At 41.5% G+C, this 17,322-nt stretch overlaps 4 protein-coding genes across 9 annotated transcripts in view; 2 read left to right on the top strand and 2 right to left on the bottom strand.

Annotated features, from left to right (window-relative positions):
• The window catches only part of tex10 (testis expressed 10), a 9,591-nt gene extending 3,561 nt beyond the window's left edge, over nt 1-6,030 (bottom strand). Inside the window, exons 1-11 of the mRNA XM_027286233.1 lie at nt 5,779-6,030; nt 4,356-4,555; nt 4,071-4,258; nt 3,662-3,988; nt 3,362-3,574; nt 2,961-3,213; nt 2,765-2,877; nt 2,291-2,538; nt 2,048-2,183; nt 1,070-1,239; nt 42-219 (exon numbers count right to left, since the gene is read on the bottom strand). Of these exons, the coding sequence (XP_027142034.1) occupies nt 42-219; nt 1,070-1,239; nt 2,048-2,183; nt 2,291-2,538; nt 2,765-2,877; nt 2,961-3,213; nt 3,362-3,574; nt 3,662-3,988; nt 4,071-4,258; nt 4,356-4,538 (2,009 nt within the window). The 5' untranslated portion in view covers nt 4,539-4,555; nt 5,779-6,030. The remainder of the gene's footprint in view (nt 1-41; nt 220-1,069; nt 1,240-2,047; nt 2,184-2,290; nt 2,539-2,764; nt 2,878-2,960; nt 3,214-3,361; nt 3,575-3,661; nt 3,989-4,070; nt 4,259-4,355; nt 4,556-5,778) is intronic.
• A 112-nt stretch (nt 6,031-6,142) lies between these two features.
• On the top strand, nt 6,143-11,658 carry si:ch211-197h24.6 (hypothetical protein). The gene is made up of 13 exons (XM_010736003.3): nt 6,143-6,252; nt 6,341-6,454; nt 6,718-6,820; nt 8,096-8,126; nt 9,065-9,142; nt 9,239-9,378; nt 9,467-9,592; nt 9,902-9,947; nt 10,041-10,109; nt 10,210-10,658; nt 10,757-10,861; nt 11,066-11,165; nt 11,309-11,658. Exons 3-13 carry the CDS (start codon nt 6,737-6,739, stop codon nt 11,350-11,352), a joined length of 1,272 nt encoding a protein of 423 aa, XP_010734305.1. The 5' UTR covers nt 6,143-6,252; nt 6,341-6,454; nt 6,718-6,736; the 3' UTR covers nt 11,353-11,658.
• Nucleotides 11,659-11,989: 331 nt separating this feature from the next.
• Nucleotides 11,990-15,009, bottom strand: rbm12ba (RNA binding motif protein 12Ba). 3 transcript variants are annotated; one of them, XM_010736005.3, is made up of 2 exons: nt 14,704-15,009; nt 11,990-13,952 (listed from the first exon to the last, which is right to left on the bottom strand). In XM_010736005.3, exon 2 carries the CDS (start codon nt 13,926-13,928, stop codon nt 12,198-12,200), a length of 1,731 nt encoding a protein of 576 aa, XP_010734307.2. In that variant the 5' UTR covers nt 13,929-13,952; nt 14,704-15,009; the 3' UTR covers nt 11,990-12,197. The 3 variants fall into 3 exon arrangements, with proteins under 3 accessions (XP_010734307.2, XP_019126126.1, XP_010734306.2); XM_019270581.2 differs by lacking the exon at nt 14,704-15,009 and adding an exon at nt 14,494-14,690; XM_010736004.3 differs by lacking the exon at nt 14,704-15,009 and adding an exon at nt 14,108-14,460.
• A 1,184-nt stretch (nt 15,010-16,193) lies between these two features.
• The window catches only part of tmem67 (transmembrane protein 67), a 9,653-nt gene continuing 8,524 nt past the window's right edge, over nt 16,194-17,322 (top strand). For 2 of the 4 annotated variants that reach the window (XM_010736052.3, XM_019270462.2), the window contains exon 1: nt 16,194-16,440. In XM_010736052.3, the coding sequence (XP_010734354.3) occupies nt 16,236-16,440 (205 nt within the window). In that variant the 5' untranslated portion in view covers nt 16,194-16,235. The remainder of the gene's footprint in view (nt 16,441-17,322) is intronic. The other 2 variants (XM_019270467.2, XM_019270457.2) reach the window with 1 other exon arrangement.

The following is a 17,322-nucleotide window of genomic DNA, read 5'->3' as shown; positions in this document are numbered from 1 at the left end:
GCGGCCTCCACTGGTGTATTGGGGGGGGGTTTCAAGCTCACCGAAGGTGTATGATACGAATCAGAGAGGCGGAGAGGCCAGCAGAGATTCGTCCAGTGGTGCAGCAGCAGCTCAGATTGGCCAGAAGAGACTGGGACATTTTGGGTAGGAAGTAGAGCAGCTGCACCATTCGTTGCTGGGATTCTGCTGGTAAAAGCACCACGACTCCTTCCTGTGGATCTTTACACGGACACACGCAAACACAGACACGCACACTTCGTATGTAATGAGGTAGAGACAGCCATGCTCCGTGCCGTCTGAAAATATGACATGAATCTCTAATCAAGAAAATTAAAGTGATACCACGAAAGCCAGGCTATGTTCTAACTAGTAAAAAAAAAAGAGACAGACAGACGGGCATAGCCACTACAGTGAGGCCTCAGATAATGTGTGTGTGTGCGTGGTGTTCTGTCTGTCTCTGACGCACATGCTGATGTCAGAAACCCTCAGACAAAAGGAGTCTTGTGATGGTGAATTGCTCGCTCTGCGGCAGTTACTATCCGGACACTGGCTGACCCCCTCCCCTCCTCCTCCTCTCCTGGCCCCCGTCTATAACACAAACTATCGGACTATACTCAGAGTAGTGGATCTGGTCTTATTACTGCTTTCTGCCTCTGGTTGCAGTTCAGTTATCTAAAGTTGTCTGGGATGAGAAACATGGACTTACACTGCCCCCTGGGGAAAATATAGTGTACTTCATAATCATCTTGGCTTGGTAACATCTTTCTCTGTAATAGTGTGACCATTATTGCTGCATTCTTTCTTACTGAACTGTTATGCACATAGAAAATTATCATATATTTTTCACAATGCTTTATTACATTTATTTTTTCTATTGGAAATAAGAAACAAGTGTAACAAAAGGCTTGTTTTTACTGCAGCATGGAATGTAACTACTACTACTACTACAACTCTCTCTTTAAAGTTTCAATTGTTAACCTCTGACCACACCACCACAAACACCTGATGTCCCAACCTCTATGATCTTTGTTTTTCCTCACTAATCGTGTGTGTGTGTGTGTGTGTGTACCATAGAGCCTGCAGGCGTTTGTCTGCAGACTGTTGAGCAGGTCTTTGTGTCCTCGAGAAGCAGCAGCCTGGATGGACAGGATAAGTCGTGCAGAGAGAGCAGGGTTACGGTGACCCAGCTGGGACAACTGCACAGGAAGAGATGCCAACCAACGACACAGCACCTTACTCCTTCAAGAGACACAAAGGGAAGGTGCAAGTGAGCCAAATGCAGCCAGAGTTACAGTAATGAATTGTGTGTCTGGATTCAAAGCACAGGTTTTGGTCCACAATAGACCAAATGTTGCATCTAAGCGAATGTGTACATCTGTTTTTGTTGCATCCATATGGGCCTAAATCATATAATAGGAAGATTAGGACATTATGTTTCAAATTCCTTGCTCTCGACTTCATTTACAGTGCATGGTCCTGGATGAATTAGCTTAGAGTAAGACTATAAAACGATAAATGATCATCATAAACCCTTCCTGCACTTAATTGGATCAACAAAATGCTCCCTGAACAGTCACTGGTCTGTGCTTAGAATGGAAAGAGCATGGTGGGTGTTCTGGAAATGGCAAATTTCTCAAAAACAACCCACCCAAATTGGTTTCTAACTGAATTCTAGATGATGAGGAAGTAGTGAAGTTGTATAAACATGCTTCATTTTATATCTACAATGCACAGTTTGGTAGTTTCGAGAAGCAGTGAGTTAGATTATTATATAAATATTGACAAACGTATCTGATCAGATTCATTTCTCAAATGATTCTTCCAAGACTCAAATGCGGTACTGAAATCTGATCTGGTGAGATGCAGTCTGGATGTGCAACTCAATTACGCTATCTTGCAAAGAAATCTTTTCTCCTACACTTTTAATTAATAAAAATCTGAATTTCAAATTCAGAAACAGAAGACAGAGTCAATGTGGTTACATCATTTAGCTGTATGCTAGAACTGTAGAAGATCCCACATGTAGGAAAACAGTGACCGCAGTTACCTCGCTATGTGTGTGTGTCCTTGCTCCTGCAGGTACAGCTTGCTGTAGAAGGACAGCAGCAGAGATCGTGTCTGAAGAGTCAGATGCTTCTGCTTATAGTAGATATACACAGCTGCCAACAGGTCCTCTGTCACTGCTGCATAAATACAAAATACACCAAAAAAATTCAATGAAAAATGTCTAGTGAACAAACCAGTATCTAAGTGATGTTTATTAGATCACTCTAGCAAAGACTCTGCTTACTTTTGCTCCTCTGTGTGAGTACCATCTTCCAAACAGTTCCCAACAGCATGTGGAGCTGCCTGTAGCTCAGTTTCACCCCGCTACCCAGAGTGTCTCGGACAAACGTTCTCAGAGGCGTCAGCCAGTCTCCATCAGTCTCTCGGCCGAGTCCTCGGCTCTGGCTGAGGGACACCATGACCTGGCAAAGTGTGATGTTCAGGGCCAGAGGCTCTACTGTCAGTCCCGGTATAGCTGCTGTCTGCTTACTCCTACAGGACAGGTGGTGGGATTACAGTAGTTACAGCTTGTTTAGGACTTCAGTGTGTGCATAATTAAAATGTAAGTTCGAATACATAAAGAATAAGTAAAATGATGCCACAATTTATTTTCTGCACACCTCACATAGTCTACATAACCATGTTTAACTTCATATCAATAAAAACTGGAAAGAGATGTGTTTGCTTCATCTATTAAACGATATATGATATTCCTTACCTTTTGAGATCAACCTTCTTTTTATGTTTGGGTGTGTCCCGAGAACCATAGGGAAAGTTTTTCATGAAGTGCTGCTTAAAATCTCCCAGATATTCTTTATGGAACCATGCATCCTGCACAAAGACAAAGTCACTTTTAGTAACACATTTTCTTAAAGAAAAATCACTGCATGATATTGGCGCGCTCCTCATCTCACCAGTGCATCCTGGTGATCCTGCTGCGGTGCCAGTTTTCTCAGCAGCTGTAGAATAGACAACACCTGGAACATTACCGACATGGCATCTGGGGTGAGAAGATGAGCACCGTCACTGCTATTCCAGGGACAGTCACTTGTGCTGGCTTCTACCCACACTTCGAGCAGTAGAGGCACTAGTGTGGCTGCAAACCTCTGAACAGCCTCAGCTGATTCCAGACCCTCACCCACTGCAGGTCCTGGGTCTACCTCTGGTCTACAAAATGAGAGATTAAAATAAAATGTTAAACATGAAATATAGTTGTTTAAATTCAACTTAAACCAAGTTATTTCTGTTGTGTCATACCATACAATCATATAAATTCTGTCTCTCATTCCTATTCTGTGAGTTTATGATGTTGTACCTGAGTCTAAAGGTGGACCGTGGCGTCGGTTTGGCCCCAGAGTGCTCATACACCTTAACTCCAATCTTGCTGTAGGTGAGCTCTTCCCAGTTGAGACACAGAGGTGTAAGCCTGCTCTCTCCACTGGAGCCAAACATTCCTTCAGCTGTGACAAACATATCACCTTCCTCCACTGGTCTTTCCTCAACTACTGCCTGCAGAAAGCGTCCAAGCCTGAAACACAAGTGACACAAAACAAAGGGTTAGCAGCTAGAATTAGAATTTATTTCTTTAAATCTTGTGTATATAAGACCTCTATACCTGAGGAGCACAGAGAGTCGCCACTGCTGGCTAGTCACAGCCCTGCTAGGGTTAACTGACAGCGCCCAGGTCCGACCCTTAGCATCCTGGGGCTTATTGGCTCCTCCACTATTTTGTTTGTGAGAGATCAACTCCAGGAAGTTAGTGAGGAGCACTGCAGGCCGTGCTGCTAGCAGAGCAGGGTAGTGCTCTAGCAACACATCCAGGACCTTCATCGCGTCCTCCTGGATGCCTGTCTCGATGTGGGTCATGGCACAAGACAGGTGGGCACTGAGGAGAGGGAAGAATGGAGCCACTCGTTCTGCAGGCACAGACTGTGCAATGAACCTGGAAGCAGCAAGACAAATTAAGCGCATGTTATTTGATAAAGAAAACAAAAGCAGAGTGCTATTTTTGTTACTTCACTGACCTAAGCACACGTGTAGCAGCCACACGGACGTTGCCATCCTTGTCTGTGAAAACAGCTGCCACTTCAGAGAGCAGGCGAGAGAGATGCTGCTCTAACAGAGAGGGGTTAAGGGACAGCAACTCTCTCAAACCCAACAAGGCACTATGTTTCACATTGGCGTTATAATGGTGGAGCTGAGACATGAGATCCTGGTGAAGTAGGAGAAAGAAAAAGCAGACAAATTGTAGTATTCCATAAAAATGCAGGAGAGTTTACTGACATGTGAGACACAGATGAAGAGCTTACATTGATACCGAGTTGTCTGTGAGTGGTGGGGCCACTTGTGTCTCTCTTCAGCTGTTCGGTCAGGTGGATTCCCTTTGTCCGGAAGTTGGTGTTGGTGGCGTTATCAGCTTTGGGCTTCATCTTTCCCACCTTTAACTTGACTTTCTGGAAGTCATCCTGCCTCTTCTTCTTCTTGGACTTCATATCTGCAGTCTATATTGCTGTAGGTGTAAGCAGATATGAAGGTGAGATGATGGGATTAACCACTAGTATATAACAGGACAGGCTAAAGCAGGGATGTCCAAAGCACGGCCCGGGGGCCAATCACAGCCCGCGGTCAGAAGCTTCATTTTTATAACATATTATTTATGGCCTGCTAGGATTGTCAGATACTGTATGCCTCCCAGATTTGGCTTTTTTTGATTGACATGACAAAGCACTTTTAAGGACATAACTGCTGATGTTATATATCTGTAGATGATTTTGTTAAAGACAAGAGCAAGAGTGTTACGTTTTAAACTTAAATGTTGACAAAGTTTGCATTACTCATTATAAGTCATGTTTAAAATGAACACAAGGTTCAGATTTGTATCAGCTTCAAGTTTAACGTGTTATATACAATTTATTCTTTGTTATCTGACTCCAGATGTGAAAGAAAGGAAGAACTGTTTTTTAGATTTGTTCACATTGTGGTGACATTGTCATATTTTTAAAAAAAGATAATTGTAACAATGAGAACTAAACTGTTACAGAACAAATTTTATTGTTTTTCATTTTTGAAGTGTTTAGTATTGGCCCGCGGACATATTCACATTGTCAAATCTGTCCCTCTTCTAGAGAAGTTTGGACACTCCTGATCTAAAGCATGAAAACATTCAAATCAAATCAAATCAAATCAATTTTATTTGTATAGCCCAAAGTCACAAAGTACATTTGCCTCAGAGGGCTTTACAATCTGTACAGGGAATTCATGTAGTTGTTAAAGACAAGAGCAAGAGTGATACGTTTTAAACTTAAATGCTGACAGACTTTGCATTACTCATAATAAGTGATGTTTAAAATGAACACGAGGTTCAGATTTGTATGAGCTTCATGCAAGTTTAACGTATCCATACAATTTATTCTTTGTTATCTGTTTTTTTTTAGATTTGTTTACGCCTGATTTGCTTAGATTTGGTGACATTGTCATATTTTTAAAAAGATAATTGTTGACAATGAAACATAACTAGTTAACTTTCATTGTTTTTTGTTTTTTAATGTGAGTATTGTCCCCGCGGACAGCTTCACGTTGTCAGATCTGGAAGTTTGATCTGAAGCATGAAAACATTGATGCAGCTGCACGCTCTGACAGACACGAGCTGCACACACACTCACGGGTAGCTCGTGGCTAACTGCCTCGCCCCCTGCTTCAGCATCACGCACGTCGGTTCTTTATTAAACTTACCACAGAGGAAAGTCTCGGCTGCTGCCGTCAGAGCTTTACACGGTATGAAACACGGAGAGAAACAGAGTTAACAGGTTTCAACACACAAACAGAAAACAGCGTTTCATCTGGTATCGGTGCGTTGGGTCCTCCGGCTCGGTGTGTACATGTTTACAAAGCCTCGTTAGTTGTGTCGCGCTCAACGGCTGCGGGGTTTACAATATAAAACATAAATATCTGAGACCCTACAGATTTTTCAAGATAACCGAACAATGTTTCGTGCACCCACTTGCGATTAAAATGTCTAATATACAAATGTTGTCCTGGGAAATATTAATGTTTTCAATACCTCGTTCAATTCTGCTCAGGCGGAGTATTACGGTAAACCCCGGTGTTTAAAACGAACGCAACACATAGTAGTCCGTGCAAGCGCCTGAGAGATCTTAACTTATTTCGTCTCAATGCCAGTCAGCGCGACATTAAATGTGAACAACGGTATGTGGTTTTATTATGAAACCATATTGAGTTTTATTACGTATTAGATAAATACAACAGCGGTTCAGTTTCGTCTGTTTTTAAACAGGCAACGCCACTGCTGCCCGTCCCTCCTGAGCGGCTGTCCGCATTGTTTTTATCAGAGCTCGTCGTTTCGAGCTTGTGTTTGCAGAAACTCGCCGCTTGCGTTGAAATATCTCAGGTAATATTATCTTTTCTATTTAACTAGTGCACATGCATTATGTTCTGCGTTTAGATGTTCGTCACAGCTGCTGTAATATCGTCAAAAAACGTGGCTGACGTGCAGGCCCGAGGTGAAACGAAACACCTCGAGGAGCTCGCAGTAAAAACGAGTATCCTGGTCGCTTTAATCCAGATTTAACAACGAGAGCGTGTCTCCGTCTTCAAGGGAGATTAGTTGGCATGTGAATTATTTTTGATATAGTCTGTTTTATCGTCCCACAGTGGAGAAAGAACCGAGGGGATGGAGGCTCAGGCTTCAATCAACTCCAACCTGCCTCCGCCAAAAAATGGGCCGCAGCTTAATCAGCAGAAGAGAAACGCCAGGGTAAGTATCACACTCAAACATATACACTGCTGAAAACATCACCATCACTTCAGGTAGACTCGCACTGCTTCACGTGTATGGTCCTGCTCGTTGATGAGGCACATTAGTGATTACTTTTTGCCTCATTAGTGATGTTGTACCCCGGCTGTTGTGGTGCCTGATGGCAGCCAGGCGGCAGCAGTCCAGGTGGACTCGGTGCCAGCCTTCTGTGCTCTCAGGCTCGGTTGTGTTTGTACTGTGGTTAATAAAGGCCTCACATATATGTGGCCTGTTAATCATTGTTGTGGGTTTACGTGGATATCTCTGCAAAGTCCAGTCGGCTTCATAATGCAAACATTTCTCTTTTTCTCAGATTTGACGTTTATGCGTGATGTGATCTCGGTTCCCTGAACCAACGTCCAGTGGAAGGCTGCTCAGTATTTACTTCTGAGTGCCGTCACGCTCGAAACCAAAAGAGCCTGAAGTTTAGCAAGGCTCCCGGAGGGATACATTTAAAAAAAAAAAAAATGCTTTAAGGGCATTGTTGCATAATATGTGAATCGGCTGTAAAACAGACAGTGCATTACTACACACTAATGGAAATCTCACTGATAAACTTTTCTGTACAGGTTATTTGATAAAACACACCAGGACATTTTAATTTTTAGTTAGTTAGTTAGTTCTAGATAGTTTACATGCAGCATTCTGAATTTCCCTTCTTGTTTATGTCTGTCTCTGCTTATTGTTTGGGAGTCAGTTTTCTTGTTTGACAGGTGACCTCAGCCCAAGTCAGGCTACAGAATATAGCAGGAATACATCCGTATTTTTACATGATTTAAAACATCAAGCATCGTCGTTGCTCATACCAAATACACAGTGGTAGAAGAGCAAAGACTGGCAACGTCTTAGTTAAATTTTCCTGGAAAACACTGAGGTCTTGACCCCAGTGTTCTTGTGAATGTGGCCACTGTATACATGTTTGCAAAAAGAACTTTTGTTTTTTAGCCTTCATTCAGTGTATCAATTATTTGTCTTTTTGTTCTAAACAAATAATGAAGTGTTGCTGTTCTGCATTCTCATTTAATGAGAATTTAGACTAATCACCCGATTACGTTTAACCACTCTATGACTGTCGCTGCTTGACGCAGGAGGTCATGGAGAATAAGGAAATGCTCTATGGCATATTTAATGTGGCGGACATGGACGAGGGGTTCAGTCCTCTGCTAAGTGTCATCCTGTCACTAATGCCTGTATGTGTCTCTCTCCTTCATGTGGGTTTATTCCCTCCATTGACAGAGAAAGCAGCTGCAGCATTCTGCTGATATAGGTAAGTCCTTTATACACGGTGCCACTGCCAGTGCTGAGAGTTGAAGCTTGAGATCTTGGTTTCCCTGCTTCATGTCATTGGTGGTGGCATGTTCACCACTCTTTGAGTAGAGATTCACACTCTCAGAGATGGGGGGGCTGTTGTGGTGCCATATATGGTTCCACTGCAGAAGTAATCTTTCAAAACATGTTCTAGTATCTTGCAACAAGTTTCCTAGAAAATCAAAATTTCAACATTTTAGATGTTTAAAAATATGCTGACCAGTTTTAGAAATGTCAACCCATTCTCCTAAGATGTTGCTACTTTGAAGACCAGCACCAATAAGCTCCATTAGTCCTTAGCGACACCTCCACATGGTCTCAAAACAATGGGACCTACAGTGATAAAACCATGCATCTGCGATGGTTTCTGATGAAGTTGTAATGCACTTTTTGTGCTGTGATGGTGGTTTTTTTCCTCCATAAAATATTTTTTTAACACTGCTCTACGCAGTATTTGTTTTATATTCAGTTGCCAGTGCTACACTGGCTTCAGCGATAACTTGTTGTATTACAATATTTCTTAATCTGAGTAAACCTCACCTGCTTACCAGAGTATTTTACAACTATACATGGATTTTATCATGCATTGGCAGTTGGCTTGTTTTATTAGTGCAACACAGAAGTGCGGCACCTCTGTGGTTGGGCACAGTGAGAAGCAATGGACTGTAGGAGCTGGTGTTCAGGCCTAAATGGGGGTAAGCCGAGAACTGCTGTTCATGATCTTCCCTCAGGCTTCAAAAGCACACATAAGGAGTTTGGGTTTCTCATGGTTCTTTAGTTAATATAGACAGAACCAAATTCATTGGCCATCAGACACTGCAGGTAGCTTTATTACTTGTGGACATTTTTATGAAGCTTAAAGCTTTTGCTTGGTGCTAACCACTGTTGTTTTCCCAGTGTTCACTAAAGGGACATCTATCCAGACCCTGCCCTGTCTCAGCAAACAGCTGAAAGCAGTCACAGAGTGTATAGTTGGTAAGCAGGAGGGCTATTTCCAGCATACATCTACTGAAACTCCTTCACTCTTTATAGAAATGCATACTGTAACCAGTGATCTTCATGTGTCTACAGGTCTTCAGTATGTGTGGGAATACCGCAGCCCCAGTAAATCTGTCCCACCACACTACCAATGCAAACTCTGTGCTGTCTCCCGCTTACAGCATGATATGCTTGCCCACGTAAGAGGCTGGAAACACAGCTTCAGATACTTAGTGAGTATAGTTTTTATTAGTCCGCCTAAAAGGCATGATATTGGAAAGTTATTTGTAATATTTATATAAATTTCTACCTTGTGCACAGAAAAAGATCCACCCTGACAAGGTCACCCATGAAGAGGAGGAGGCCATCAGAGACCCTGCTGTAAGGAAGACAATTAAAGAAGTTGCAGCTGAGGTGGAGAAGACTGAAGGGAGGGGACAACTCAAGGTGAGTGCTGTGCTCTTATCACTGCAGCAGTGGCAGAAATATTTCATTTTTATGTTCCTGGGTCAAAAAAGATTATGATCTTAATTAGATCTCCACACAGGAATGTGTCTTTGTTAGCATTTGTAAGTTTGGCTTGCAAAAAGTAGCCAGGAAAAAAATGTTGGCTGCTTTAAAGCTGTGGTAATATCAATCAGAACATATTCTTCCTGGGGGAAAAAAACTTAAGTTTACTTTTGAACAGTGGATTTACTTATTTCATACATCCTGAATGCAAATTAGACATTTTACTGTTGCTGTTCTGATTTCTAGGTGATACTGAAGGAGCCCTGTGAAGTACCTGCTTTCAAAGGACTCCGTAAGTTGCTCTGTTATTCAAGTAGTTAATAAAGGTTTTCCTGTTGGTTGTTATTTGAGTTGTTTGTCATTCATGTACTTCCTTCTCTCACAGGTACTGCTGCTCCTAAAGTTATGCCTCCACCACCACCACCAGGGATGGGACTAAAGGGACCACCCTTCGGTGAGTCATGTTTTATTTTAAAGCATAATCTGTAATGGTGTGCATATATGACCATTTTCTATACTGCATGTGTATTTAAATCCAATGAACTTGCTCACAGGACCCAGGTTCTCTGACCCGAGGTTTCCAGGGGAGTTTCCTCCTCAGGGCGGTCCACACTCTGACTATCCAGGCAGAGAGTATGGGGAGCCTGGATTTGGAGGCTACTCAAACAGTCAAGATTTCCATGACTGTGGTATGGATCAAAGACCTTTCCCAGACGGTATGGATCAAAGACCTTTCCCAGACGGTATGGATCGAAGACCTTTTGGGGATGGTATGGGTCGCCCAGGTGGAGATAATTTTGGACCAGGTGGTGGTAGAGATGGCTATGGGAGGAGTGGACTGATGGAGGAGAGCCCCAGCAGAATGTATTCTGATGAGTACCAGGGCAGCCAAATGGGGAATAGCTTAATGGATAGACCAATGGAAAAGTCAATTGAGAGGCCAGGCTTGATGGGAGCAGCTCCAGAAAATAACAGCCTTCCCAATACACTACTCAATTACCTGGTACGTGTCTAATTTCTCATAACAGGTTCCTCCCGATCATTAAGTGATGGCGTTATTTTGTTCATAGTAACTTAACTCAACTCTAAATGTATTTTTAGGATTCTTTCCGGATAGAAAATGAGAATGATGCACAGCTGGTGCTGAAGGTGACACAGAAACTAACAGATGTGCTGATGGAGTACAGACTGAGGAGCGTATCCAAGGTATGAAGCAAACAGTCCTGTTCTGGTATCTGTAATTTGAAACCAAATGTTAAAGGTAAATCATGAGATCTCATCTAGGCTACTTACTTAATATTTTATGTATAGTATGAGTTGCTGTGAGCCTGACAATTTTAACCATCTGCTCTGTTCTGAAATGTGGAAACGTGTCATCATCTCTTTCTAAATGATCCATTTGTTCATCAGGGTTCTAGTCTGAGCAGCTTGTCAATGAGCTCCACGAGCTTCTCCTCTACACCCTCGAGACTGCCAAGCAGTAGCGACCGATACACAAGTAACTTCTCGGGTATGAAAGCATAAAGTTTCTCAACCTTTCCATTTGATGCTTCTGTGACTCAGATGTACATAATGGTATTTGTTAATTGGAAGACGCCAATGAAGGAACATGGAAGTTGGGCTGCCCTTTAATTGTCTGTGTTGTCTCTGCAGGTCCATCCAGGTACTCTGACGGTCCACCCAGGTTTTACAAATGACCATCACAAGATGTGACACCTTAATCTTCTCATCCCTCTGGCTCGTGTGTATTGGTTAATGAACTGTCCAGGAGTTGATAACTTGATCTTGTGTACATTTATATGCTTTTAGGTAAAAAAATTTTTCTGTTGCTACCTAGTAGTCTTTAGTATCTTTGACTTCTCTAGAAGACTTATGATTTAAGTTTTACATAATATTCTGTGCAAGTTTTCATCAGCTTCAGCTGATCCTAAGTGTATGACCACTGTTTATTTCCCATGGTTCCCCATTGGTCCAGTTATTATTAAAAGTAATGGAGAAAACAACACGTGTCTGTTCACTTCATTCCAATGAAATTAAAACTATTGTTGTTTTTCAGCTCCTGTACTTCAGAGACAACAGGGGATTCTTCCGTAGGTTCTGAATCTAGTCCAAGAAGCCAGGTTACAGTGGACGCATCAAATATCGAAGCATCCCCAAAATAACATTATTAAAAAAAGTTCCTCCTGGCTGTGTCGTTGAAGTTGATTTCTTCCCATTATAACAGATTTCTGTAGCAGCAAAGTGGATCCTGTTCCAACATGAGACATAGCTGTGTAGTCATCACTGGGACTTTTCAATGGAAAGGTCTCTTGGGTTAATAAATGGACCATAAAATGGCATAAAAAACTTATTTTATTTACAGAATGTTCACAGGTGTAAAGTCAGGAAATGATACTGTGCATGATTAAAACGTTTAGTACCAAGTAAACACTGAATAAGCTGATGCACTCAAGCAGAACTACAGCTGGAAGACAAACTTGGTGGGGGGAGGGTGGAAAGATCTTAGAATCTGTCTTTTCTGAAGCAATAATGTTTCACTTCTTCAAACATTTCTTGCCAAGATTTCCTCCCTCTGCTTCTCAGTTATGCGAGTAAGAAGCACTTTCGTCCCCAGGAAGTCCCGACCATGGAGCCTTTGAGCCAACGCAGAAAGCTTCGGTGATTTAAACTGAATCACAGCCTCCCCAATACCTTCACCATCTGTGTCAAGCAGTAAGCTGATATTATCCTGTTCAAGTCTGAAGTTGGAGAAAAAGCTTTTTATTTGACTTTTCTGCACATTTCCGGGCATGTTCCTCACAAACATGCATGTCTGAGCCGTTCCAGCAGGGTCCAGGTTCTTGTCTGGTGCTTCTTCTAGTATCTCAACTGGATGGGATTTCCTTTTACGATTCATTTTCTTCTTTGTGACTGGTTGATGATTTCTGGGACGGGTTCTCGCCATCATGTCCCTCATCATCATCCTAGTGATTGATGAGACCTCAATGGCGCTAGAGCCCACATGGCAGCCAGCGAGATTCATTGCATAGTCATAATCCTCAGTGCGGGTAAAAATAAGAAAAGCTGCATCTGTTCTGTTGCTTTCCTTGTCAAGCAAATGCAATACGTTTTTGTGTGCCATGTCTGGACATCTAAACAGTTCTTTTATTTCAGTTTTTGTCATAGTTTTGGGTAGATTTTTGACCATGACAATGTACTCCATAGTTGATGATGTATTAGCTGAGTCGCTGTCCAGTCTTGACTTTTTTGGTGCTTTAAATGGCAGCTGATTGACAGATTGCCTCTTGAGCTGCAGTGCAGAGGTGTGTGATTGTGTGTGGTTTGCGGTTTCCTGAAGAGGGCTATGTTTAAGTTTCACCTCAACATCCAAACCATTTTCACATTCTTCCAGCGCACTGGTCCACATCTTCTCAGTTGCTCCACGTACTTCCACACAGATGGAGCCCAGTGACTGCTGGTTGAAGAGAAGAGCATCACGTGCATCCTGCACACTTGCAAACTTCACAAGGCAGCCATGTCCAATTCCAAGCTTAACATTCACTATGGCTTCCTGCACCATCAACCCACTGAAAAAACGGCAGATGTCTTCTTTTGTGGTTGACGCTGGCAGACCAAAGAGCCTGACGTAGCCTGGCTTTGAGTTTTGAGTTTGCTCAGGTGACCTCACCTCGTTAGACACAACTCTGCTTTCAGTCTTAGGGATATCAAATATGGGCACTGCCTCATTGTTTTCTTCTTGATGAGATGACTGGAGACCATGTAGAACTGTACAAATCCCAAGAAGAAAGGCGGTATTGGAATCAATTGCATTTGAAGTTTGTAGACTTGAAGTTTCAGGATAATCAGGCTGTGGATAATTTGTGTTGGGAGTATTGGGATCACGGGTCTGTGCAGTAGTAGGTGGTAGACTTTCAGTTTTGGGAGTCTGTGATTTCAAAGGAGACTGATTTGCATCTGGAGACGTCGGAGGTCTCTTGACACTGGGCTTTGTGGGTGAGGGTTTCTTCCTCTTTAACAAAGTCTCCAACTTGTGCTCCAGCTCTTCCATGTTGCTTATGTGCAAAGTTACCCTAGACCCTTTGAGAAATGTGCCAGTGTACCGCATGGCAAGCTGGGCATCTTTCTCAGCGGTGAATGCAATAAAAGCCTCTCTGAGACTTCCTCCCACTATGTACACTCCACCATCAGGTATGTGAAAGCATTTGAAGAATGCCCTGATATCTTCAGTACCTGCCTTCACGTCAAGGCCTTGCAATCGCAGGATTATGGTCATCTTGCATAAGAGGATGGGTGGCAACTGAAAAATTAAGACAGACATTGTGAAAAACACAGCTGCATGCTGCAAGTATTATCACGAGACATCCAGCCAGTAAACACGTGCGTCATAAAGGAGCAACAATGGGAAATGAGAAACAAGTTTTCAGTCACACTGAAGCACAGGCATATACTTACAACCACAGCTGAGCACAAAGAATTATTGTTAACGGGGGTTTTATGAGCTGCTTTGTCCAAAGTTAGTCGTGACTTCATGCGTCCGGCCCCATTCCTCCCCGTTTAGCTCCAGAAAGGGATTTTTTTCCCTCCTTTGACGTTCATTGGCTCTGAATTGTGTTCATGGCGTATTACCGCCACCTACCGGACTGGGGTTGAACAACAGCATCTATCTATCTATCTATCAGGGATCAAACTCTTTCACCATAAAAAGGCAAATATCTTCAGCCAGCAAGGGATGAGGGGGGGGAAAAAAGCACAATCTTCATCCAGAAAAGGATGGTAAAATGACCCAAAACATTTAACAGTCAACACTGAGCTTATTTTATGCAGAGCAGAACTCTAACTTGTCTCCACCCAGTGAGTTTCTTTTCTCTTCGCAGATTCTTTCTTCTGGCACCCCAACATCCAATGTTCAAAACAAGATGTTTCAAATAGAAAAAGTCTCGCTTTACTTGTTTTACAATGATTCAAAGCCTCAGTTATATCCCTATGCTTAAATTAAACACTATCTCATCAGATTGAAAAGGTTACATTTTTTAAAAAATCTTACTTACTCAATCTCATTACATGTGTGGTTCTCTCACCAGCGAAGAAAAATATTACAGTGCCTTGGTGTGTCACCAGGAAGTGAATGTGATACAGATGACTGATGCTCACATTTCCTGCCAAAAGTCCCTTATGACTCATCCACAGAAGAATATTCAGATAAACACTTACAGTAGAATACTTTCCTCTTCAATAAGGTTATTTACTAACCTTGACAAAGATATTCCACAAGTCCTGACTTCTGCAACACTTTTTCAAAAATGGCACCGGGGATTATTAAAGCTGAATAAGGCAGAGTTTTATTCCTTTTAACCTGAGGTCTGTGGCTGAAGGCAACTGGCCTTTGTGCACAGAACATCCTTTTTTATAGCTTTACAGACAGACCACATCATAGTTAACGCCCATCCAGAAAACACATCATGACATAATTATAACGGTGTCCAGTCATTTCATAGGGAACCTGGCCTCAAATCCATTTACTTCTTCTTGCTCTGTCCTTGACAGTATTACATCATATTACATCATTTAGTATCCTCTTTCAAATTTAACGTCCCCTGTCTGGGAATGCCTGGGCATGTCCAGGCATATAAGGGTTTTCTGTGAGCAAGTTTTTCCTCACTCGAATCGAGGTGTCACTCCCTGTACAGATTGTAAAGCCCTCCGAGGCAATTGTATTTTGTGACTTTGGGCTATAGAAATAAAATTTGATTTGATATGATATTACTTTTTCCACTCTTCTTTATCACTTTAAACCAGTCTGATCCCTACATATTGCATTTATTAAAAAAGTTTTTTGTTTTTTTTAATGTAAACATCACACATATTAAAGTCATTAAAGATATTAAAGTTAAATTATTACACATATATTGATTCTTTCTTACTTGTGTTGTGTACACTCTGTTGTATGTAAATCATGTTTTATAACATACTTGTGCTGATTCTTTATATATTGTTTATACTAATACTACTATACTTCTTCTCATTGGCTTTTAACAGCATGTAGTGTTGATTTTATGTGTATACATGCATATTTTTATTTACTTATTTATTTATTTTTATCTTATATATTTTATCTTGTGCAGGTAGTGCTTTTTATTTACTTTATTGTTTCTTTTATATTTCTATTCTATTATTCTATATTTTCTTTTCTATTATCTACTTCATGTTTTTATTGTGTTTCTAATGTGTTATTTATTGTGTTTTATTTTGTTGTACAGCACTTTGAAAACCTTGTGTTTACTAAAAATCGTGCTATATAAATAAAGTGGTTTGGATACTAGAGTATCTGGTGTTATTAGGCTAGTGTAGTGGTATAGGACAGGGTATACTCAGAGTATATGTAGGGGAAATACTTTTATTCGATAGTAATAGCTGTAAAGATTGTTAATTGTTTGGATGTTTATAATGAATTTTAAATTAAATCGACTGATTTTTGCAATTAACCAACAATTTTAACCTGTGACGCACATATACATTCCGTTGCAACGTCATCACGCAAGGTGAATAGGATTGTGGGTAAGAGGGAAGACCGTTGTTTACCATGGCGACGGGGACGCTACCGCATGTAGCTAATAGATACAGAGTGCCTCTGACTTTATATCTTTTAATTTACACAGATCTACTTGATTGCCAGCAGTTTGTCGTCCCGTATAAGACTCCTTCAGATTGTAGTGCGGAAGAATTCTTCGATATCTCGAGTCTGTCGTGTGTGAAGTGCGGTTCAAATCAGCGACGGAGCACAACAGGTCGGTTAACCTCATTCAGCATCTCAGGGACTGATTCACCGAGGCTACTCTGACAACAATGAACTCTATGTCAGTCTAACTTTAAAACTGATTCACTTCAAGAGGCGTTTAGAAAGCAGCTAGGTAACCGTTAGCTAGTTACTTAAGAGACTTAAAATAAGTTGAGGACCGAGCTAACTAATGTGACTGTCAGTTAAAGGGGGGAAATCCACCTTAAACCAGGACAGAGGGAGCATCCATGTCCTCATCATACAAAGCATTACCCTACGCTTCCATTCAACATTATACCTACCTATAATGTAATCTTGTGTTCTGATTTGTGTATCCTATGCATGCTATCTCACTAACAAGGACCAATATAGATTTAAGTTTAGATGGGTTTATTGCAAGTGATGGAAAGGATGAGCCGAGATGATGGAGAGGAGAGAAGAAGGGATGAAGCAGTGAGGGTCAAATGTATGAAAGGACGGTGAGTCGAAGGTATGAAGGGAGGAAAGAACAGGGTCGTTGGTGGATGGAGGTTGACTGGTATTGGGAAGATTGGATGGGACTCTGGGTGGGGGAACCGTCTCTCCGTAGCTCTCTGAACCTGGTTATAAAACTTCATTATGTGACTGTGGTCAAGACGTCAGACAGTGACGGGGTTTTCCTGTGCAATAAAGATACAAAGATAATTCCTTACCAATGAGATAGGAAACTTCCACAGCACAATGTTAATAATACTTACCTATATCAATATGTGTCATGATATGCCAAACGTCTGTAAAATTATATACAAAACAGTTAAAGTAATAAACTGTGTCCCACTGTTATGCATTAATCAACCCAAAGTCTTCATACTGATTCTTTTTTTATTACATTTTCCTGTGGTCTATAAAAATG

The sequence above is a fragment of the Larimichthys crocea genome, chromosome XIII (genome assembly GCF_000972845.2).
Source record: "Larimichthys crocea isolate SSNF chromosome XIII, L_crocea_2.0, whole genome shotgun sequence".
NCBI classification, from domain to species: domain Eukaryota; kingdom Metazoa; phylum Chordata; class Actinopteri; family Sciaenidae; genus Larimichthys; species Larimichthys crocea.
Note: the sequence above shows the minus strand (reverse complement) of the source record. Positions and strands in the feature narration are given on the sequence as shown.